This window comes from Andrographis paniculata, unplaced genomic scaffold (assembly GCF_009805555.1).
Source record: "Andrographis paniculata isolate CXL003 unplaced genomic scaffold, ASM980555v1 Contig46END, whole genome shotgun sequence".
NCBI lineage: Eukaryota > Viridiplantae > Streptophyta > Magnoliopsida > Lamiales > Acanthaceae > Andrographis > Andrographis paniculata.
The window spans coordinates 109,876-136,058 of NW_026137580.1; the positions used below are offsets into that span (position 1 = coordinate 109,876).

The window sequence follows — 26,183 nt, forward strand, 5'->3', positions numbered from 1 at the left end:
GCTTCTGCCTTAAATAAACATCAAAACAATGCTATTTAGCTTTCACAGTATATTACATTACATGCACAAAGCAACGCAATAGAAAGGCATAAAAAACATGGATTAAAAGCAACCCACAGCTCTCTCTAAGACAATCGACATTGGGCACAACTTCTTTATAGTTTTGAGCAAGAAATCGCGCATAAATTCAACAGTTACAGTCCAACAATTGACATTACAAACAACCTAAAACCCACCATTGACATCGACACAACATCATACATGTATAAGGCACTTTCAAACAGTCAGTCCTGAGCAATCCCAGGATCAAAACATGCAGTTGTTTATATCAGTTTTTGACATTTAAATTCCAACAACACTCTCAATTATTGCCCTTTTCATTCTTAACACTCTTGTCGTCTCTTTCATTTGTTCTGGGTGTGTATTGGCTGGTGGAGGACGGAGAGTATCCTGGCGCACTTGGGGAGTATCCAGCACTTGGACTGCAACAGAAATGAGCATAATAGTGAGAAACATATACATGCAAGTAAATTGCCCACTGATTTTGTGATACAGTGGGGCATTCGAAGCTTGCCTGTACTCTGGAGAGTTAGGACTGTAATTTGGGCTCGTGCCAGGATTATATGGGCTGCAGAATTGTTAAAAAAAAAACTGTCAAAAGGGGGGGCTTTCCATCGATCTTTTAGTATGTAATAAGTTTGAAATTAACAAACAATGTGAGCAAGATACAATTTGATTACAGTACGGAGTATTAGTGATGATCTGATCATAGTTAAGATATGTAAATAGCATACCTGCTTGGGCTGTAACTGGGACCAGACGGAGAATACGTTGGAGATGTTGGCGAATAATTGGGTGATGTGGGGCTGCAGAAGTTGAAATAATCAGTAACAAGGAAACAGAATCTTGTTTTTCAGTTATATAGCATGACAGAAATAATATGATAAATTAAACATTATATTTTTATAAATGTATCACTGCTCTAAAAAGTAAACTCTTTCTGAAATTCTGTTACTAGGGTGAGATATCAATCAAAACAGGAATCACAGTAAAAAACTACAAAGATTCTTCTTCACTTTTCACCAAATCATGAGAAAATAGTACATAGACGTGCAAAAGGAGATGAAAAACCCACAGATAAAACAGACTACACTTTGACACCACACAGAACAAATTTCAACAATGCAATCATATTTTAAAATAATTCTTTACTCAAATCTAAGTTCGTATTCGTATTTGATTGTAGTAAAAAAACCCCATGCCTAATATCCTGAGACTATTCCACAATTTTGATGACATTACGTAATCATACTAGACTACTTTGTATAAAGTCAAATAGCATTGCTATTTAAATCAACAAAAGCACCTATTTCACATCCTCAAAAGTAATTCCAAATACAGATTCAAACAAGGGATGTTACCTGTAAGTTGGAGAGGAGGGGCTGTAAGGACTCGACGGGGAGATCTTTGGACTTGTTGGTGAATAGGCAAGAGATGGGCTGTATCGTGCCGATGGGTTGTAACTGGGAGAGGTAGGGCTATAGGTCGGAGATGTAGGGCTGTAACTTGGAGAGGTGGGACTATATCCGGGAGAAGTAGGACTATATGCAGGTGATGTGGGGCTATATGATGGAGAAGTAGGGCTGTAAGATGGGGACGTAGGGCTGTAGGATGGGGAAGTAGGGCTGTAGGAAGGAGAAGTTGGACTGTAAGAAGGTGAAGTCGGGCTGTAAGATGGAGAGGTAGGACTATAGGCAGGCGATGTGGGACTGTAAGCCGGAGAAGTAGGGCTATATGCCGGAGATGTAGGACTATAGCTTGGGGATGTGGGGCTGTAGCTCGGGGATGTTGGGCTATAGCTAGGTGATGTTGGACTATAGCTAGGGGATGTCGGGCTATAGGAAGGAGAAGTTGGCGAGTAAGATGGGCTGGTGGGAGAGTATGCTGGACTGGTCGGGCTATATCCAGGAGAGCTAGGACTGTAAGTAGGGGAAGTTGGACTGTACCCTGGAGATGTAGGACTATAACCAGGAGACGTGGGACTGTAACCAGGAGAAGACGGGCTGTATCCAGGAGAAGATGGGCTGTACCCCGGAGATGACGTAGGGGAGAAAGCCATGCCACCAACATATGGAGAGAATTGAGCATCGTTGACAGGAGACAGACGGAGATTTGGGCTCATCAAATAGCTTGGTGACATCATGCCATCATGGTATGGGGTCCCTGTTATTGGTGATCGACCAGGAGTCATGCCAAAATCGAGACCACCACCTTCCATGTAGCTTGGAAGAGGGATCTCAATGGCTTGTTTTAGCATCTCTTCATTTAGGTACAAGGCACAGTCTCCTGTGCCGATAGGTGCGAGCTGACCCAACATGATATTTTCAGTGACACCCCTTAGAGGATCTGTTTCTGCAAAAACTGCAGCATCAAGCAGAATATCGACTGTTTCTTCAAAGGAGCATCTCATTAAGGGACCAGTGTCGTTGCGGTTGATGCCATGCCGGGTGATAGCCATCAAGTGACCGCGATATGTCATAGTATCGCACAATATTGCTAAGTGACGATAGTTCACGTAAGAACCATCGAAAGAGATGACCACACGCAGCTCATCAAGTAGAGCTTTACGTACTGCCTCAATGCCAAGAACTTCAATAACTTCAATCAAGTGATTGCTTGTTGTCCTTGTTGCATCCACATCATCGTGACACATGACAGCCAAAAGATTAACACCTTCCGTGTCCAGCATCCATTCATTTTCTGCCTTGAATCCATCATCCTCATCAAACTTGTTCAGCTTCCCGTTCTTTATGAACACTTTATGGATATCAGGAATGCCTCGAAGAGCCATTTCTGTAAGCATGTTGCTCTCAATCTTTTTGAGGAAAACATCATCCTCAGCAGCTTCATCGGTCAATTCACCCTTAGGGGCTTCATCATTCATGATTCGAATACGAAGGATCAGCTTCTCTGCGTTATCATCATTAAAGATGCACGTCAAATCATCATCAAATTCAAGATTGATTTTCTCCGCAATATCTGCCATGCTGAGCTTCTTATCAACCATCATTTCTCGATTCAGTTCAATTCGAAGCAACCAAGGAGAGATTTTGTCTGGATCAATCTCTTCATCAGGCATCTCATAGTAGGACTTCACAAATTCAACATCTTCCTCAATAATAGTGCTCATGGGATCCGGATCATACCAAACCTCAGTAGCTTCTGTCACACTCCGTAAGGTTGTATATTCTAAAGCACACTGGACATTTTTGGCCCTCTCCTTAGTTTTACCTACATCAGGCCTCAAGTATACAGAAAGCGATGGCGTCTTGATTTTCTTAGCAACATTAATAATCTCCCTCAACCTGGGCACACCTAAGGTAACATTCTTAGCACTAACACCAGCATAGTGAAATGTATTAAGAGTCATCTGTGTGGCAGGTTCACCAATTGATTGCGCAGCAACACATCCAATCATTTCACCAGCTGCAACAAGTGACTGCAGAAAACGAGATTCAATCTCCCCAATAACCCATTCAAATGCTTCACGGGTAAGTCTATACTCTTTCAAAACCCTTTTGCTTGCTAAGGCACTGCGGAGTAATATATTGAAGAAGAGAGTAGCATTCTTTTGAGCTTCCATACTCAGATAATCATCTCCAACAACCACCTTAAGCCTTTCTTGCAGCTTATCAACAGCTTCAACAATCTCCATGGGATGCATATCAGAAGGTCTACGGAAATCAACTTTAAAGGTCTTCTGTGCATTCAAGACAAGCCTCTTGATATTAACTGGCAGCGGCCAAGAGTTATCACCAGTGGTTGCAATCTCTGTCCCAAGTTGATACCTATCACCTTCAAGTTTCTGAACCTCAGCATCGAACACGCTACGGATTTCACGAATTGTTTTGAGATCTTCTACAGCTTCAGGCAACATGTAGTTAGGATTCCAGTTCTGATCATCGATCTCATATCTGTACATGTCATTGAAATCTGATTTCTTCAGCTTCAATGACTCTAGTGGTTGTGATTCAATCCAAACAGCATCCATACCATCCTCCCCATAGAGAAACTGAATAACATCACCCAAGGAATTTCTAACAGTTCCATCATACTTAACCATAATGTCTTCCATAGCCTTCACCAGCCGCCTCTGAATGTATCCTGTCTCAGAGGTTTTGACAGCAGTATCAATAAGACCTTCTCTACCACCCATGGCATGGAAGAAAAATTCTTGAGGAGTCAATCCTCGAAGGTATGAGTTCTCCACAAACCCACGACTCTCAGGACCATAATCATCTTTAGTGAAGTGTGGCAGTGTACGATCTATAAATCCAAATGGAATTCGTTTTCCTTCAACATTTTGCTGGCCCACACAAGCAGTCATTTGAGAAATATTGATGAAACTTCCTTTGGATCCTGCAGTAACCATAGCCTTCAGATTGTTACTTTCTGATAAGCTCTTCTGTGCACTACTTCCAGCGTCATCACGAGCCTTATTCAACACCTTAAAGACACAACAAGAACACGTCAAGCTTCATCAAGCTGTTAAAAATGAAGAAATCACCTTAACAAACCTGGTTCACTCTGTTTTCAAATGATTCCATCATTGTTCGACCAGGTTCAGCCTCCAGTTGCTTTTCTTGAGCAGCCCTAATAAGTTCTTTCACCTGATTCTTTGCATTTGAAATAGTTTCATTGATCTTCTCCATAGTAGCAGCATCTGCAATAGTATCTCCAATTCCAATGCTAAAAGCATTCTGCAAAAGCCAATAATTCACAAGCCATTGGGTATGTCCCAAAAACTTTCGAGCCGCATCTGGACCAACCTCCTCCCTGAAACCAATTTATCCGCAGTTACATGCTCAATCATGTGTTGAGTTCACTTGATACATATAAAATAGGTAATAAAGTCATTTGGACAAGAAAATAAAGCATATTTCTTTTTCAATATAATAGCTATTACAGCTTATAGAGCAAATCTATAATTTCAACAAAAAATGTAGAAGGCATACCATATAACATGTATGAGACTTCCAGAGGAGGTCCCAAGTGTTTTCTTGCAAAGAGTGCCAGAAAGTAACTCCCCTTTTTCAATGCGCACTTGAGTATCCCCAGGAGTTATATATCCTTTTTCACCTTCTTGATGCCAAGCTGAATATCTCAGCAGATTTATTTGTTTTGGTATAATTAAATTAAATACTTGCTTTCCAGTCCAAAGAGGTTTAGGTTTCAAAACTGCAGGAGCTGGTACTTTGCCATCAAAATCTTCCCACCACATGAGAATGTTCATAAAGACATCCTGCGTATGACAAAATAAGAACTTAGAAGGAAAGTGAAGACTTGCCAATGAAAATGCTTTCAAAATTCAATAAACTACATGTTACCTTTTCAATAAATGTATCTCTTTTAGTAATTTTCCGACATCCTAAAAGTGTGTCCTGCACTATTCCCATCACGGGTCGATTAGATTGAGGGGACACAATGCACTTCGGAACCATCATCAATTCGAGCACTTCTGCACGGGTTTCAAATGATTGAGGAACATGCATATTCATTTCATCCCCGTCAAAATCAGCGTTGTAGGGTGATGTAACTGATAAGTTCAGTCGGAAAGTTGAATAAGGCATAATCTTGATTCTGTGCCCCATTATAGACATTTTATGGAGACTTGGTTGTCGGTTAAACAGGACAAAATCTCCATCATTCAAGTGTCTCTCCACCTGCAACAATAACAATTCGAATAAGGATAAAAACAGATCACTCAGTTCTAGATCTATATTAGTTGTAGAGCCTGGATAATCACCTTATATCCAAGTTCAAGATGCTGATCACTGCTTTTCTTCAAGTACCGGAGATCAAGCCTCTGTCCATCATCTCTAATTATGTATTTTGCACCAGTTTTACCAGGAGGAGGATGTGGTCCGTTCTCTACAAGCTCTTTCAACCTATGTTCAAGGTGAAGTTGTGATGTAAAACCAAACTTAAAGGCACTTTAATGAAGCAGCAAAAAAAAATAGCAGAATAGTCAAACCTTTCAATATTATATGGTGTTACAGTTTCTGGATATGTGAGGTTTAATGCAATACTCCATGGTACACCCAGTTGATCAATGTTGATGGTTGGATCGGGTGTGATCACAGTTCGAGCCGAAAAATCCACTCTCTTGCCCATCAAGTTACCTCTGATCCGACCTTCCTTTGCCTTAAGCCTGCTACAGATAGATTTGATTGGTCTACCAGATCTTTGGGTGGCCTAGAGTACACCAGGATACATGTGAGATAACTGGCATGGTATGCATCAAGAAATAAATGAGATAACCATACCCTTGGCTGTCCTGGCAATTCATTGTCAAAGTATGTAGCTATATGGAACTGCAGCAACTGTGCAAACTCTGAGATAATGTGTGCTGGAGCTCCATTTCGCTCCTGTCGTTTCAAGTTCTCATTGTGCCTAATGATCATTGCAAGTTGATGTGTTAAATCATCCTGCATAAGAGATCAAACAATGAGATTTCTCCCAGATAAGAAAGCAATCCAGGTCAAGCAAAACTAACATAAATTTAAGTTACAAACAGAAACTAGTGTACTTACTAGACACACAGAAGTACCTAAAGTAGCCTAATAAATCAAGACACATGCATGCCATGGGAAACTTATATAGGTCAAGAGGAAGGGGCATGCCTCACTCCTAGAAGAAGTATCCATCATGACAGAAGGTCTAACAGGAGGAGGAGGAATTGGAAGAGCTTGAAGAATCATCCAGTCAGGGCGTGCATATTTAGGGTTGAAGCCCAAACTCTGGCAATCCTCATCAGTTATTCTCTTCAGAATGCTAAGAACCTGAAATGAAACCAATCACTTATTACCTGAAAAGGGACATGCATGAGCCAGATAACTAGCGCATCGGATTTTTTCTTGTAAGAAGTGATTATAATACCTTCTCGGCTGAGAGTATTTGTTTTCGTTCAACAGGCTCAGGCATCTGCTCCTGATCATCATTTTTCTTCTTTTGAATCTTGTATTCAGCAACCATCTTCATACCATCAATGGATATTTTTGGCTGCTGCGCACCACATCCACCCCTAGACTTCTTCACTGGTTCATCAGTATCTTGATTTTGAACATCAATTTCATCACCTCCATCACATTTTGATTTGTTTTTGCAGGCATCTAATATCTTTTTTAATCTGTTTTTGGGATTTCTGATTCTCATTGCTTGCTTGAACTTTGGATCCTCCTGAAATACATAAATTATATATAATTAATTTAGAGGTCCCCGATAAAATGTTAAATGTACTGCCCCTTTGAAGAAAAAATCCACCCTTTCATGCATAGATCTAAAAGTTTGAACTATAATAAGGGGAAATGCAATGCAATCATGGTCTGTGAAAGATCGAAACAATTTTCTTTGGTTACTCACATTCGTAAAAGGTCAAATACACAGTCACAGTGTTGCAAGTATTTGCATTGTGTCTATGATATGACACATTTGGCCCGTACAAGAGCTACAAGTAGTGTTAAAGAATTTGAATTTCAACCCATTATTACATGTGAAGTAGCTCAAACATGCTGTTTACTCACTTACATGCCTAGACATCATTAAAATGTGCAAAAGATTACTTCGAATCTGATGCCACCAAGAAAGTAATACGTGTATAAGTAAAGCACAATTCATGCTTCATTCAGTCTTCAAAAGAACCAGATTTAAGACAATTAAGCCATAGTCTCGTTAAACTTGAAATTTAAGAAGTCAATCACGCCATACCTCATCTGCCAATATCTTGGAGCAATTAAAGCAAACAGAGCGGAGAATACTGAGCACAGTCTTCATAAACCCAATATGAAACATGGGTTTTGCAAGCTCCAGGTGGCCAAAGTGACCGGGACATTCAGCCATGTTAGCCATACAAGTTTCACACTTCATTTTCCGATCAATCGTCCCGAGCCGCGGGTCGCTCAAGCCCCCAGGCTTCGGCTTGCCCCTCTCCGTCGTCTCGCTGTGCTCGATATGCACGACGGACATTTGTCTCTACAATAAAACAAGAAAAACCAGATCACTATCAAATTACCACCAAACGAATCCGCCCAAAGACTCTCTTCGGTAGAACTAGACACAACAGAAACAGCAGTAATTACAATTTCATCCGGGCTGAGAATCCCGAATTGTACGAATCGGACTTTGGCGACCTCCGCCGGAGAATAGGGGAACCGCAAATCCATGGCGGCACCGGAATCTGAACTCTAGGGTTTCGCGGTATGTATTGCGAGATTCGGACAGCAAAAAGACTCGCAGGAAGAAGAAAATTAGGGATTTTTCTCAGTTCTTAGCGGTCAGTTGGATTTCAGTGTCAGTTGGTTGTTAATCTGTGAAGAACAGAGAGAAATCTTAACTCTCAGAGTTCATCGCCCTTCGAATCGAAGGAAGGAGACAGAGACTCCGTAAAAGAAAGGAGAGATTGGTAGGGTTAGAGGGGTATTTATAGATGGGAGCAGCCATGCGATGGCCTCGCCGCGTAAGGCTCTGTTTGGCTGTTTTCCTTTGAAATAGGAAAAAGCAAAATATGGGATTGCCTTTCAAAAATATAGAAAAAAATTTAATATTAAAAAATCAATTGAATAATAATACTCCCTCTCGTCTACACACAAAGTATATCATTATTTACACAGTATTTAAGAAATAATAGTATTTTAATTATAATTAATAGTTAATAATTTAATGACATTTTTGAACGTCCAAAATAAAAATATATATACTTTCTAGTGGAGAGACTATTTTATATTCATTGGTGAAAGTATATAAAATATTTTGAGGTTTTACCATTTTTATATTTTAATTTTATTTATAAATTAATTATATATGTAATGATATATTTGTAATTTCTATAAAAATTAAAAGTATTTTTACATTAATATAAAATTATTTTTAATAAAATAAAGAGCTTGTTCTATTATAAATATTAAATTCAAATCAATATTATATATTTGCTATAATTTTTAATAAAATTATTTTTTTTTCATAAAAAATATCATATCATATAAAATTATTTATTTAATTAAGATTTCAAATCAAGCCAAACCAATTTAAAACAATACTCTCATGTTTTTTTAAATCTCATAAAATAAATTTGAGTATTTTTACAAAAACTATGATTAATCATGCACCAACTTAGGAATGTCTCACCGATTGATTTACAATTTTTTTTTTGGAGAACAGTGGTATTTTCTTATTTAAAAAAAAACAAAAACAAAAACACTTATGTTTATAGAGATTTTTACTTTTATGTTAGATATGAGAATCTTATAAGTAATATTAAAAAATAATTTTTATATTTATTTGTTAATTTTTTATGAGTAAATATTATATAAATGTATATATATATTGTATTTTTCAATAATATTTATAAAAAGAAATTATTTCACTAAAAATAGTATCGGATGGATACACTCATTTTTTCTTTGTTTCTATGTCCAGCCATATAAGCAATTTTTTTCCACATTATAGAGTACCACTAATAACTCTTTTATTTTGTGTATCATAGTTTAAATAATACTTTGTCCACTTTTAAGATGATTATTTAATAACGTATTTATATGATTTGTGTAATATTCTTGCAAAAACTTTGTTATTGCAAAGGATTTGTTCATTGGCAAATCGCAAATGTCCACGAGTAGCAATAATTCAAACTCAAAAAAAAAAAAAAAGGGATTTAAGATGCAAATGTCCAATGGATGGAGAAGCTGAGGTTGACTTCTCTATGTCTTACATCGGTGAATTAAAGAAGCTAAAGGTTACTGATTTGGGGGTTTGGATTTTGAGTTACGATTTGAATAGTAAAAATTTTGAATTTGAATAGTTGTATGATGTGATATAAATAGGTGTTGATGCGATATTTTGAATGAAAAATTGATTTTTAGAATAATATAAAAAATGAAAAATAGATGTTTGATTTGATATTTTTTTGGGGGAAAAAATGATATGAACAGTATAAATCCAATCCAATCCCCCAAACAAACACACCCTAAATGTTGGAAAATGTCTTTTAGTTTATGTAATATCTATTCATATTTAGCTTGATGCAGTATCGATAGTGTTTCAATAATTACGACGAGATTATTGCAATGATTTACCACTCCGTTCTTACGTATGGTTTGCAAATTACATCAATTGCACCGATGGAAATACTATTTAATTAATCTGATATTTAATTTTCACAGAGCGCTTAAACATATCCCCAACATGCATGTTCAAAATAGAAATCTCTCGTAAAAAATCGAGACCACAACATTCACAAATACAACACTAATACGAGACAACAACACAAGTCAAATCATACTAATTCCAAATATTAAAAAACACAAAAACGCGACAACGTTTACTATCCATGTATTGCATGAAGATTGTATATGGTTATATGTGTAAGATGTGACCTCGTGTCACTCGTTAATTAATGGTTTAATAAAACATTTAATAATAATAATAATAATAATAATATTTAATTATATTAGAATCGGTCTAGTCAAATTAATAGTGGTTCAATACCACTTTATCATTATCTCACATTCTGGGATAATGATTTTAATGCAAAGGATTCTGGTTCTCCCTATGTTTATAAAAGACCAGAATAAATCTATTATATCACGCACAGAAAGTAAACTTAAGCGTTCTAGCATTGAGGCTAAGAGGAATAAACTAGAAGATCCAACTCATCGTCCAAATCAGAGGATCCAACTCATCGTCTCAACCAGAGGATCCAACCTGTCGTTCTGTATGCGATGATGATTTCCAACCAAGCTCGGTATATATACACATTTATATGATTTTGTAAGAATCATAAAGTTCAAGATATGTGAATTAAAATCGATTATATTTTATTTTAAACTTACAATATGAAAGTAATCTGTTGATCATTATACATATAAATTTATTAGATCTTTTTTTTTTTAGCCAAAAGTTAACCGACTATTTGTTTATAATAGTATAGTAAGTCTATTGTTATACGTCCGATGTTATTCTGACAACTTACACATGTGTGTGTATATATATATAATTGTATTGTTAGTCGAGATTTACAACTATCTTAAATTATTAAATGATATTTTGTCAATGACATGATGTTGCACTTTGTTTATTTATAGCATATTTTTATCTATATCTCTCAAAATAAATTTAACAATTAATTCTATGAAAAAATATTTAATTCAGATGTATATGGTATATTCAATATTATAGGGACATTTTCAAAATGGCTACTTTCTCTTATATTTTAAAGTAGAATTTACTATTTTTATTTTTTTCCAAAAAATACTAGAATATTTGCCACGGCGTATCTCCGCCATGTCAGCATTTCTTTTAAAATAAAAGAATGAAGATCTCTTTCTTTCAAACATTTCTGTAGATATGTTTGTGAGATTTTTATTTTATACTATGCATCATAATTAAATATTTATATTAAAATTATTATTCAAACAAACAAATCATAATCATAATCAAAGACACATCCAAATTGCTCTACCTTTTTTTTTTTTTTTTTTTTTTTCCGAGGTTTATATATATTTATATATTTAAAAAATATTTTAAGATATTTTTTTTGGACAATCTTTACATTCGAAAATTCAAAATACGATTCAATCAATATGGGCTCAATTGCATGTAGACATTATTATTATTATTATTATTATTATTATTATTTCTTAACAATAATGTCTCACAAGCCCAGTTATAATTTTTGAAACAAAATATGGGCCGTCGCTATAGCACTCCAGCTTTTATCTTCTACCCGCAATTCTTTTTATTTTTTAAACTATCTATAATATATAATTATTTTATATAATAAAATATTATTAATAATATTTAAATTAAATTTTAAAAGAAAATTTAAAAATTAAACATTCGTTTAGAATGATTTTTGGAAATTTTTAAAAATTAGTAAAGATTTAAATATTTGATGCAATATTTAATGATAAAAAATAAGTATTTAATATTGTAATTTCGAATTAATAGTACGTAGAAGTAGATTTTAAATATACGTAAACAAAACTCTATATTATAAAATTTTGGGAGAAAATAACGAGATTGTCTTATTAATCATCAAAATAAGAGACCTGTATATAGACAATAAAAACAGATTCGAATATCTAAAATATCTCAACATTCTCCTCAAACTCAAGTGGTATAACATAAATCAATTTGAGTTTGATAAGAAAGTTGAATATAAACGCAAAACAAAAACATAAATAAAAATAAAAATAATTGTTGACTCTCCATCGGAGCCGGAAATGGATGACTTTTCACCCCGGAGCAAAAAATGAAATGACTCTATTGGAGCCGAAAACGAGACGACTCCACCGGAGCCGAAAACGAGATGACTCTCCACCTGAGCCGAAAACGAGATGACTCCACCGGAGACGAAAACGAGATGACTCAACTGGAGCTGAAAACGAGATGACTCTCCACCTGAGCCGAAAACAACATGACTCCACCGGAGCAAAAAGTGAGGTGACTTCACCAGATTCGAAAACCACATGACTCCACCGAAGTCGAAAACGAGATGGCCGAAAACAAGATTACTCAACCGCAGCCGAAAATCACATGACTTAATTGGAGCAAAAAAAATGAGATGACTCCACCGGAGCCGAAAATGACATGACTCCACCGGCGTTAAAAACGACATGACTTCACCGGAGCAAAAAACCACATGACTCCACCGGAGCCGAAAACGCGATGACTACACCGGAGTCGAAAACCACATGACTCTTCATTGGGGCCGAAAATGACAGGACTCCACCGGAGCAAAAAAGAGATAGATCCCAACACCAAACAAATCGCACGCAAACAACAGACAAACAACAACAGATGACAGATCGTAGACATATTTCAGGCAACAGACAAGCAGCGGACATATGACAGATCGCATACGAGACATATTTGCAAAAAGACAGACTTGCAAATGCATGACCTCAAAATCACAAGACCTCCGGGCACAATCCAGATTTAATGTACCCGGAGAAACACAGGTTGATAGACTATATCTACTGTATGAGAAAAATAGACTCTGATACTATGTTTCGGGGAAAATAATGAGATTGTCTTATTAATCATTGAAACAAAAGACTTATAGATAATACAAAATATACTCAAATATCTAAAATATCTCAACAAAACTTATTCAATAAATGATCTATTGCATTACTCAATATATCTTCATATATTTCTTAATAAAATATTATATGTTGGACCATGTTTTGAGTTCGGTTTAGTGTTTCATAACAATAAATTCAAATTTAAAATAATTATTTAATATAATATAAATAATTAGATAATTTAGTATATTAAATTTAAATTTAATAATTAACTAAAATATGTAAATTTAAAAATTACAACAACAATATAATTATGAAAACACGAGTAAACACATCTTTTATATTTAGTGTAGATTATGTAGCACAAAAATAAATATAATACAAATACCACAAAATTAAAAACAAAATGATTATTATTTACTTCTATTTTTTTATTTAATTTTTTTGTTTAAAAATTTTAGTATGTAATATAATTCAAATTTAAAATATTAATTCCAATCACTATTTTATTTCATCCAGTTATACAACATTTGCATATTTTTTATAAACCTGTTTCACATGCACCAAGTATGTATTAATGTAATTAGTACTTTTATGTACTAATATTTATTTATTTATTTATTTTCAAATGGTCGTTCAGAAGTCTGAGCTGGCAGATGCATTGTACATTCAACTATTAAATAATCAGAAAAAGCGGCACCTCCCACTTCTCGTGACTGGCACGTGCCGTGGAAATAAATAACATCCATAAATTTTATAATATGCATATTTTTTTCGTTCACAATCAAAATATTTGTTTATGGCAAAAAAATTTAATCGAAAGTACATTTTAATTTAGTTAGTATATAATGACTATTTTGATTTTTTTATTTTAATTTAGTTTAATTATTAGTGTAAGTACATTTAAATTTAAAATGTTTGTAACGTGTTGTTAAAGCTAATTACTAAAAGGAAAGATAACAAATTATTAATTTAAATAATTGGCAAAATTAATACTCTGAATTGTCGTTTGATACAGACAATAAAATTGCAAAAAAATAAAGTAAAGAATGAAATTAAGTAAAGAATGATAATTAAGGTAAAATAGAGAATTCATTGAAAAATATAAAGAAAATACACCTAAATCAAATAAGAATAAATGATTAATCGAATAAAAAAAACTTAACGAATAAAAATTCATGAAAAATATTTTTGATGATTTTTATTTTTTTTTTAACAAAAAATTATAAAGAATATACGATATTTTTTAAAATTATATTTGTATACAATTTGTTAAAAAATCGTAAAAATTAAATACTTTAACAATAATAAATTTGATATTTGTAAAATAAATAATACAAAAAAATATATTGCAATATAATTTCTCTCTATTTCTGTACATAAGAGAGAAAAATGAAACAAATAAATAAAAATAATTTATTTCTCAAATTCTATTTTTACTTTTCTGGCTTCATTTCTCTATACCAAACATACTCCTAATTTTAAAAGAAACGAGATATTTATACTTTTTTCGTGTTCACAGTTCCTCAAAAACTTCTAACTCTAAAAACACATTTTTCATATTGATTCTAACTTAGTTACAACTCCAACATTTCCTTCTAACAAAGAATGAAATGTATACTTTGTTATTAGTCTCATTTTGGTCAAACGTTAATTAGTCTCATCTCATCCAAAGGTATGTGATATTCTCTTTCTTTTTTTTTTTTTTAAATTCAAATTTTTTTATTCCCTCACTTCCACATCATTTGTCCTTATTTTCTATTTTCGTTCGTCTCACATAACATGTCTTTTTTTTTTTTGAAAATATAATTATATACTTTAATCACATTTAAAATTTAAAATTTTATAATTTTTTAAATTTTAATTAAACTATTTAGTTATTTTTTAATATACAATAATTATTTTTACTAATATACTTCTTAATTACTTACTAATCATACTTTACTTAAATTTTTGTATCTACCATAAAACGCCCAAATTACATAGGACAAAGAGAGTATTTTTTTATGATAAAATTAATAATGTATTAATATTAAAATATTATTTATTTTTTTAAAAAATTACAAAATATAAAAAATATCAAAATTCTTATTCATTTTTATTGACTAATAAAATATTATTTTTATCTTTTAATCTACAACAAAATTCTAATATGGTCCATTTGGATTGGGACGGATGTAGTAACGAATTATGTCATCTCCGTCCCAATTAAACATTCTTTTCATCATCTTTTTTATATCTTTGGTTCAAATGTATTCAATTTTTTATTATGATTATAAAAATTAAGATTAATATCAAAATATTTTTTATTGTTACATAAATTACAAATATATTATTACACATATATATAATTAATTTATTCATAAATTACGAATGGCAAAAATATCCAAATAATTTTATATATTTTCACTAATTTATATAAAACATAAATGTATATATTTAATTTAATAGTACTTTTAAAGCGAAAAAATCTAGAGTGTGTATCTCTGGCTCAAAACTGGGTGGTTTGGGTTTTGGGGGACAACCCGAAGACATTTTTTTAAAAAAAATTATAAATATAATTTTTTTTAATAATTATAATTTAATAAAATATAATATATATGTCATTTTGTAGAGAATACAATTTTTTATAATAAAAATAAATAAAAATTTAGAAATATATATGTAAGTATAATATAAATGTATAATCAAATTATACAAATTAATACACATTTATATTATTATATTTATTACCATCAAATCAATACACATTAAAATTCTCTAAATCCAACCCAAACCTAAACACAAAAGAAACACATAAATTCAAACTCACCTCAAAATTCTAATAAAAATCAAACTCAGAATCAAAATTTCCACAACCCCCCTCCCCCACGTAGAAACACACCCTAGTTAGTAATAGTGGCATAAATATTATGTAATATATATTAATATTGATATAATTTTTAAAAATATAATCCGTATAATACTTCATGGTCGTTCAATTTTATTTTTTTATTATCATAAAAAGTACTTTTTTTTTGTTTCGATTCAAAATTTTCATTTATTATTTTTTTATAATAAATTTAAAAATAATAGTAATATTAAATAATTTTAATATTTTTGTACTTATTGTTGGGATGGAATAAGTGCTATTCCAATAAATTTTCGTACACTTATTCAAATGGGCCAACTCCTAAGCGTGGTTATATCACAGTTGTAATAGCATCTTGTCAAAGAAATAAATGCAATATCCAAAGCAATAAAAGACAAGATATTTGGTAACCCGGTTCGGTTATAACCAACCTACATCCGAGAGATTCTAATCCAGGAGAATTTAACTAATCAAAGGTGATTATGAACAAAACAGCTCAATACTCCTTCAACCCATACTATAATGCAAATCATCTAGGAAAATCCCTCCACAGGTATAAGTTGTCACAAACTCGTACTAACAACTAACAGATAGCAGGGTTGCTTAGACTTTGGATGAATCTCCTGATCGGATTTCCAATCTCTCCTTCCTCCGATGAGGTCTCCGGCAAGTAATTGTGTCTAGCACTCTCTCAATGCATGGAGAAGGGAAGGGTTGGGGTTGAGAGGATTTTACTTACTTTCTCTACTACAGTTCTCTCACCAAACCCATACAACAACCAAAACTTCCCACACGACTTACCAAGATGCAGCCAAACAAAGCATGCAGGACAAACTCAATTAAAACCCTTTGCACGAAAATGGAATGATGTATTCCTGAATAAAGTCTGTGACATGTTGACCACAAAAAAATCCATTCTTTTTGTCTCTTCTAAGCTTCCCAAATCGAGAAGAGCAGACCCAGTAGTGTTGCAGTAACCTGAATGGAAACAAAGAAAGGCAGCAGGGAAAAGCAGGAAGAACCATATACCAAAAAAGTTGGAGAAAAATATTGTTCCAACATTTATCAGTATAAAAGAAACAAATATTTATTTTAAAAAAATAGAAATATTTTGATATATAATTATATGAATTATTTAGAAAAATGATTAGTTTTGAATGAGCAACGAAAATGATAAAAAAAAGTATATTAAAATATAATAAAGGGAGTATTACATTATATTTTTACTAAAAATATTACTTCTATCAATTTAAAATGTTATCCTCTTGACATATACTCCCTCCGTTCCACCACAATTGACATGATTTCATTTTTGTCTGTCCCGTAACAATTGACATTTTTATATTTTTGGTAAAAATTATTAAACCAAAAAATATTCAACAAATATAAATAAACTTAATTAACTATATAACATACAACATCATAAATGAGGTATGATCCACTCAAAAATCCTTTATTTCTACATCTCTCCTCAAAAAAATAAATATTTTTATTTATATTTTAAACTACATATCTTTTATAAAATTGATTTATGTTAATTACGAATAAACAAAAATATATATATTTTATTTACTTGTATTATAGAAGATTTTATTCTGTAAATATCCATATTGCATATATTTTCTAATTGTTATATAATTTTTAAATATTTAAATATATATTTTAATTTTTTTAATCATATATATTAAATTTACTTTAAAACTATAATTATTATTAATTATAGAAAAAATAATATAATAATATTATAACTAATTATTATTAACTAATTAAATATCCTCACCTTAAATACTATGTTCTAATCGAATGTTCAATTTCGGTGGAATGAAGGGAGTAATATATATAGTTACATGTTACTATATTAATATCATTAATTACAAAGTATAAGACACAAATTAAACAAACTAATAAAACCTAGATTTGGATCTTACACAAATCAATTACAAATTATGTTTGATTTTCCTATCAATTTGCCTATGAGTTTTCGTGTTTTTTGAGCCCGAGTGATTGGTCCTAATGCTTTGTTCTTTTATGATCTGAAATTGATTTAAAATGAAGTATTGATTTAAAATTTCGTTTAACTAGTATTTTGATATAATTTTTGTAAGAGATAATTATATATTTTTATTAAAAATTGTATAAAAAGATAGCGTTAACAAAACTAAATTGTTGTTTCCATTGAAAGATTTCTTGATTTGTAACACTTTGATTGAAGGGGAAGAAACTTACAACAAATGTTACTACCACCACCTCTACAACAAATGCATCGATGGGTTGAGCTGATACAATTGTATCATCGGGATGTATTTATCTTGTAGGATATATATGATTATAATACATATATTATTCTAATGAGTTATATAATAATATGATAAACTAAAGAATTGATTATTGTATAAGATTATTTATTGTGCCTAAAATACGTGTGTTTGTTTGAAGGATTTGTGGGAATTTTTACTATTCACACAATTTTTTTTTCCCAAAAATATCAAATCAAACACCTATTTTTTATTTTTTATATTATACTAAATATCAATTTTACATTCAAAACATCACATCACATATTTATATCACATCATACAACTATTCAAATTCAAATTTTTTACTATTTAAATCCCAATCCAAAATTCGAACCCCAAAACAAACACACCCTAAGTATTAACGAAAGATAAAATAATTTATTTTATTTTATTATATCTCAATATTATCTAATGCCGCACATAATAGAAGAATTAATAATCCTTAATATTCATCATAGATTAGGTGCTGAACTTAAAAAATTCTGCACCGGGGGCTGACACTTAAAAACATACTCCCTCCGTCTACAAACTAATGTCCTACTTTCCTATTTGGAACGTCCAACAACTATTGTCCTATTTCCTTTTTTAAACACAAATTTTATATTTTTACCGTTCATTCATTTATTACTTTTCATCTCCACCGTACAATTAAAGGCAAATTTGTCAATTCATAACAAAAAGACAATCACCTAAAAAACCGTGTAAATATACTTTGACAATAGAAATTGGACGGAGGGAGTATTATGTATAATTATATTAATTAATTATTTAATTATATTATTTAGAATAATTAGGATTTTATATTATTAGCGCATGTGCTGAATGAATGAATTCAACATTTGCTCCAAAGTGCTTAATATAATATTATTATACCAAACTTTACTTTATCCCAAATTATAATAATATATAATAAATAAATGATTAAGTTGTATAAAATAGTATTATACATCCTAGTAATTCAAAGTAAACACACCCTCTAAGTACCATGTTGGTTGATTTCGATCCTCAATCACAAATAGGTTGTTCTAAGGGCTTGATAGACACTTTGATTGTTTGGTTATTTCTAACTGTATAATTCTTTTACCTATTTCTGAACACGACATTGTTATTTTTTCTAATCCATAGGCTAATTCGTGTTTGTATGATGATAATTATTCGAGAATCTAAAGTTCTCATGGTGTGTATTTGAATTAGTTGTCAAGTATGAAAATTCTTTGTTATGATATAGGAGTATGTTCATTTAAATTTTTAACTATTTTATTTTATTTTTATGCTCACAGATTCAATCGGTAGATAAGGGAACTTTATTTTATAATTATAACTCTATTTTGGTATATATATATATATATATGCTGCTCTTTTTTTATGCATACGTGGTTGGTATTTTATATGCTATCCTTTTGTGATTAATACGTAGTAGTATAGTAAAAAAAAAATCAAATAAAAAACTCAAAATTAAATCAAAACAAGTAAACCCTAATATTTGACTGCCTTGGGCACGGTGGAAAACACTCCCAGAGATTTAAAACAACGTAGGAATTGTACGACTACAGACCACACCACTTTCATAATTAATTACTGTCGTGTTGCGATTTCATCTAATAGAGCATGAAACTGCCAAACCACCGACCTAGCCAGCCACCCTCTCCAGTACCTATAAATACGGTTTCCTCAAGTTTCTGCTAACAAATCTAATGTTCTCTTTTTCATCTAATAAAACATGAAAGTACTGGCGAACGGAATGGCCGGTCCCCGGAATTTCTTCTCCGTCGCTGCGCGACAGTGTTCTCCGGCGGTAAACTTGCAAACGACGTCGTCGCAGAAGGCCTTCAACGGAGGTTTGAAATTGGCCGGTGCGACGACGTCGTCCTGGAAGACCAGCACTGCGGATTCCGGCGAGGAGGGGAATCTCCGGGAGAAATGGAGGGAATTCCAAGGGGTTAAGAATTGGGATGGTTTGCTCGACCCTCTCGACGACGGCCTCCGCCGCGAGATTCTCCGGTACGGCGAGTTTGTGGAGGCGGCCTACCGGAGCTTCGATTTCGACACCTCTTCGCCGGATTATGCTACGTGTCTCTTCCCGGACCGTTGGATGCTGGCTCGGTGCGGGATTGGGAATACGGGTTATGAAGTGACGAAGCACCTGCACGCCACGTGCGGGATACAGCTGCCGGATTGGGCGGACCGGATCCCCGGCTGGATGGCGGCCCGGTCCAGCTGGATCGGGTACGTCGCCGTTTGCACGGACGAGCGAGAGATCGCACGGCTGGGACGGCGCGACGTCGTCATCGCGTATCGAGGGACCGCCACGTGTATGGAGTGGCTGGAGAATCTCCGCGCCACGCTGGCATGCCTACCTGCTGACATGGCGCCGGACTGCTGTCAATCGATGGTTCCGAGCGGCTTCCTCAGCCTCTACACATCGCGGCATTCCACGTGTCCCAGCCTTCAGGATTCAATAAGAGAAGAAGTTTCCAGAATCGTCGCCAAATACGCCGACGAGCCGGTGAGCATAACCGTCACCGGCCACAGCCTCGGCGCGGCGCTGGCGACATTGACGGCTCACGACATTACGACGTCGTTCAAGGAACAAAATCCTCCGGCGGCGGCGCCGCTGGTCGCCGTCGTGTCGTTCGGCGGTCCGAGGGTCGGAAACAAAAGCTTCCGTAGCCAATTAGAGAAGAACGGCACGAAAGTCCTCCGGATCGTCAACTCCGACGATCCGATCACCAAAATTCCCGGCTTCGTTCTGGAGGAGAGCAGTCCGCCGGCGGTGTGGCGCGGCAACGGAATTTTGTCGGATTGGGTGCAGAGGCAGTGGGTGTACGCGGAGGTAGGGAAGGAGCTGAGACTAAGTAGCAGGGACTGCCCCCAAATCAACGGCGGGGGATTCGCCACGTGTCATGATCTGAAGACGTATCTGCATCTGGTCGATAACTTGGTGAGTTCCAATTGCCCGCTCAGGGCAACGGCTAGTAGGGTGCTAATGAATGCCGCCAATATACGTACGTAGTATTAGTAGTTTTTAATTAATTAATCAGTGTAGTTTTTTGTTTTTGAGTGTAAATATTTAAATATTGAAATCGCTAAAATGATTATAGCGATTTTTAAATACTTAGAATTTAGTTCTTCAGTTCCTTTCTTGTTCCTGTGTAGTGTTTTAATTTGGACATGATCAAAACCCTAAAAATCATGCATTCATCATTATAACTTATAAGCACTCCATTCTGTTATTTACTCAATGTTTATATACATAGTATTTTTCTTTAGTAATTAAAAAAAAAAAAAACTTCACAATTATTTACCCTCACAAAATATGACAATAAATACTGTAATTTTTTATTATTATTTTTTTTTTACCATTTCTAACATTTTTTTAACTAAAAAAACCTCCATCTAAACAAAGCCTAAAAATCTTAATTTGATTAATCAAAATTATATTTGTGAATATATATATATATATAGTAGAACAATAAATAATCTACATATAAGCATGTTTTTGTTTTGTTGCAAAGTAATAGGTTAGAAATGAAAATTGAATACTGTGAAAATGTTGCTGAAAATATGGACGGTTTGTTTGGCTGTAGTGTTTCTTAAGCTTGTCCTAATTATAATTTTTTTTAAAAAAAATATCAAATTAAATATTTAATTTTTATTTCTTTTTATATTATATTTAAAATTAATTTTATATTCAAAATACCCATCAATATATATTTATATCATACTTATTAATTATTTTAATTTAAAATTTTACTTTTGAAAACTCATGCAAACACAAACAAACAGACACGTCCACCAACTATTCTCACACAATTAGCTCAATTAATTAAAATTGGAATGGTCACCGTCCATAACATTTCTAGCAAAAATGAACATTTTCTTCTTAAAAAAAAAAACATTAGATATTTATCATATACACATATATTATCCTAAGATATGCTTCAAATTTCAATTCATATTAAAATGCATTTGGGGATTATCGAATTTTTTGTTCTTTTAAATATACTCCAAATTAATAATTGATTATAAATTGACAATTTAATTAAAATGTATACATAACATTAATGAGTTTAATCATTTTGTATTTTTGGATGGATGTATTTTTTATATTAGTTATGAAAAATTCTATTGGTAATATAAAAAATAATATTTCTTGTTAAATTATTTATATATAATGCGTTAATGTATATATATGATATTTTTTTTAATAATATTTATTAAAAATTATTTTATTCAAAAACATTAAGTGAACAAATATGTTAAAGTTTATAATTTTGAAAGAGTGAGAAATACATTTTGTAAATATACTAACTTAAACTAATAGTAATAGAAATAATAGTAGTAGTAGTATTTTGATACGTGTATTATCATTTTTAATTTAAAATCAAATTGTGTTAAATTTAGTAGCTCTTTACCCTTATAAGTAATAGAGAATTGCCATATTTTTTCTACACGGGACAATATTCAACATAAACACTATACTAAAAAATATTTTATCGTTTATTTACAAAATATACATATTTCTATCTCAAATTGTATAATTATAAAGAAATTATTTTATATTTTATCAGTAACTATGAACCTTACTTTTTTTTTTCTACAAATACTTTTATTATATTATCACATTATTACTTTTACACAAAAATAATGACAAAATTATCTCTACACTACTTTATATTACCTATTACAATTAAAATACTACTCATTCCGTCCCGCCACTTATGACTTTTTTTTGTTTTTTTCTCCATTCCACAAAAAATTGGTTCTTTTTATTTTTGGCAAATTTATCAATTTTAAAAATATTTAACAAATATAAAATTAATTAAATTTCTAACATTATATTTCTATCACTCTCCTCAATTAAAAAATATTTTTATTTACTTTTAAAATTCTTAATTTTTTATAAAACTAATTTATGGTAATGATAAATAAATAAACCTTTTTTTTCATCTATTTGTATTATATAAAATTTTATTATCTACAAAATATATATTTTACTGAGATATAATGATAAAAATATTTAAATACATATTTTAAATTTCTTTTAATTATTAAATAATTAATTCATAATATCTAAATAACTAATCTATATTATTTAAATTCGTGTGTCCAAACAAAAAAGTTTATCTCTACCGGGGGACGGTGGTGGTGGTGGTAGAGACGGAGTGAGTATTATTTTTTAAATTTCGGATCAAAATGGGCTAAGGATATATATTTTCATATGTACGAAATTAATTATAAAACATTCTGGTTAAACTGCTGAATCACGCTCCACTAAAAATAAAATTTTTAATTACTTTTTGGTTTATTATTCAGTATTAAAGAGATCAAAATAAATAAATAAATAAAACTTAAAGAATAATTATTGGAATTGAACCGATACCTAACTGAAGAATTATTATTTTATTATAAGTAAACGTGTAAGTCACCTGAAATTTGTGCCAATATTTCATTGCAGACCAAACTGTCGTCTTGAGTTCAGACACGCAGTTCCATTGACTTGGGAAAAAATTGACTTTTCTACTCTGTACATTTTGAGGAGTCAAATAATAATAATAAAAAAAATGTTTTGATGGATTATTGGCAGTCTTATCAGGAAGATGACACATTGACATGAAAGAAAGTCAGCGCCGTCAAAACCTGTGACCGTGTAAAAAGTTAATAATCCATTTTATGGAGCAAAGTAGTATCCGTACAATATTTATATATGTAGGTATTCGTAATTTTGGTGCTACCGTCCACATCAAATTCTAATGTTAGATAATATTGGGTACGTAGTCAACATTAAAATTTATAGAAATATTGCATTATTTTTAATGATTAATTGAAAGTCCAATCATTTGTCGAAGCCATAAAATTAATATTCCATCCGTTGTTCAATTGTATGTTCGTTTGACCGGACACGAGTTTTAAAAAAAATATATAAAAATAGAAATTTTTATTTTTTTAAATAAAAAAAAGTGATATTTTTTTACTAATAAAAGAAATGAGAATAAATTTGGATAACAATAAATAAATAAATTTGAATGACAGAGACTAATTAGTTTGTTGTTTTTTATGAAGCACCATGCATGTCTATTATTTTTTGTTTCCATTTTATTTGTGTACTTTTTCGTTAGTCATAAGTATATTTATTAATTAAAATATTCTCCGCTTAAATTATGGTACAATATTCGACCACATAATTAAGAGCAGTATTTTAATATTAAAATAAAATATATAAAAAAATGAAGTGAGTGTTTTATAAAAAAAAATTATTAATGAATTAATAATAAAGTAGTATGATAATATAAAAAAATAATGACTAATTGATTATTATTTATTAAAATAAAATAATAAAATTATGAACAAATAAAATTATTTACTATAATTTGTTATATATAATTATCCCGCTGGAGTAAAATTTTATACTTAAATAGATCAAGATAATTGTATAAAGATTAAAATTTGATTTGAATATAAAAGCAAGTATCCGAAAAAAAGTGTTTGAAATAAATAGTTTAATATTGAATAATACTATTTTCGCCACAATTAGATTGACATTTTTTTTTCATTTTTTTTGTCCTACTTTAGTTGACATTTTCTATTTTGGATAGAATTTACTCATCAAAATATATTTAATAAATATAAATCAATTTAATTAACTATATAACATGCAGTATCATACATTATATAGAACCAACTTAAAACTCCTTAATTTCTTTCTATCTTTCACCTCAAAAAATAAATATTTTAATCTACATTTAAAACTCCACCTTTATATATATATATATATAAATAGCTTTTTTTTAATTATAAATAAAAAACACATATTTTTTTATTTACTTGTATTATATACAATTTTATTTTCAAAAAAATGATATCTATATGACATATATTCTTTATTGCTATATAATATTTAAGATATTTAAATATATATTCTAATTTTTCTTTAATCATATATACTAAATTTGTTGTAAAACTATCAATGCATTTAATTACATAAAAATAGTAATAAAATAATATCATAACTCACTATTATTAATTAATTAAATATTATTATCTTAAATATCATATTAATCATTCATAGTTTATGCGCATGTAGATCAATCATCGTTAAATAAGGACAACTGAGTAGGTTAAACGTATAATTTATGAAACCATAAGAAGATTTGATGTAATTTCGTTAAACAATGAGTGAATTTTGCAATCTAATCTAATTAAATATAACAAATTTGATTTAAATTAGGTTTACTAAATGAAATACAAAATATATATTCCTTCAGCCAATTAAATTTATTCTTTTTTTTTTCTTTTTTTTTTTTTCGTCTGTCAATTGAATTTATATGATTGTTATATGCAAAAAGTTAAAAAATCAATATTTAATTATTATTTTTTATTTAATACTTATTTACAATAAATCTCATTAAATTTACTGTTTCCGTCCCATAACAAACTATTTATTTTTCTATTTTAGTCCGTTCCATATCAAAGTATAATTTCATTTTTTTTTAGTAATTGTACTATCTACCTAACATTACAAATATTCTTACAACTTATAATATATTACACAAATGTCATTATCTTTATATCACACAATACTAATATGGTTATTTTAGTCATTTATTCTTTATTCCTACTACATCTCAATATAATACTAATATTTTTAAAATTACGTACAAAAAACAAATGGATACATAGTTATGGGACATAATAAGTATTATATTCTCTTGGCTAAAGAGCACAAAAAACCATTTGTAATTTCATGAAATCGCGCCAAATTTCCTATAGTTTAAAAACTGCGGCAAACTTTCTAATGATTTCATATATTGTGTCTAACCCCTTTAGACGCTCTTATTTTAATGGTGTTTGACTTACATGCGTCCAAATTACGAATAGATTTTAGAATTTCAATTTTTAAAACCCTAAATATAATAATAAATATATTTATAATTTCAATGATTTAAAACTGAA

General features: G+C 31.4%; 2 protein-coding genes across 2 annotated transcripts; one reads left to right on the top strand and one right to left on the bottom strand.

Annotated features, from left to right (window-relative positions):
* Positions 1 to 14: 14 nt before the first annotated feature.
* On the bottom strand, positions 15 to 8,445 carry LOC127252350 (DNA-directed RNA polymerase II subunit RPB1). The gene is made up of 14 exons (XM_051276500.1): positions 8,139 to 8,445; positions 7,768 to 8,031; positions 6,940 to 7,239; positions 6,684 to 6,842; positions 6,327 to 6,488; positions 6,035 to 6,255; positions 5,807 to 5,948; positions 5,388 to 5,723; positions 5,016 to 5,302; positions 4,578 to 4,836; positions 1,422 to 4,507; positions 795 to 866; positions 575 to 628; positions 15 to 482 (listed from the first exon to the last, which is right to left on the bottom strand). The coding sequence occupies exons 1-14, from the start codon at positions 8,220 to 8,222 to the stop codon at positions 362 to 364; spliced, it is 5,547 nt and encodes a 1,848-aa protein (XP_051132457.1). The 5' UTR covers positions 8,223 to 8,445; the 3' UTR covers positions 15 to 361.
* Positions 8,446 to 19,971: 11,526 nt separating this feature from the next.
* Positions 19,972 to 21,243, top strand: LOC127252565 (phospholipase A(1) DAD1, chloroplastic-like). Its single transcript, XM_051276795.1, has one exon. The coding sequence runs from the start codon at positions 19,972 to 19,974 to the stop codon at positions 21,241 to 21,243; it is 1,272 nt and encodes a 423-aa protein (XP_051132752.1).
* The last annotated feature ends 4,940 nt before the right edge of the window (positions 21,244 to 26,183 follow it).

Coding starts and splice junctions, on each gene's coding strand:
- LOC127252350 (XM_051276500.1), bottom strand. CDS start 8,222: ATGGATTTGCGGTTCCCCTATTCTCCGGCGGAGGTCGCCAAAGTCCGA. Junction 8,032..8,138: donor TTCTCAGCCCGGATGAAATT/GTAATTACTGCT, acceptor GTTTTATTGTAG/AGACAAATGTCCGTCGTGCA. Junction 629..794: donor CCCAGTTACAGCCCAAGCAG/GTATGCTATTTA, acceptor ACAATTCTGCAG/CCCATATAATCCTGGCACGA.
- LOC127252565 (XM_051276795.1), top strand. CDS start 19,972: ATGGCCGGTCCCCGGAATTTCTTCTCCGTCGCTGCGCGACAGTGTTCT.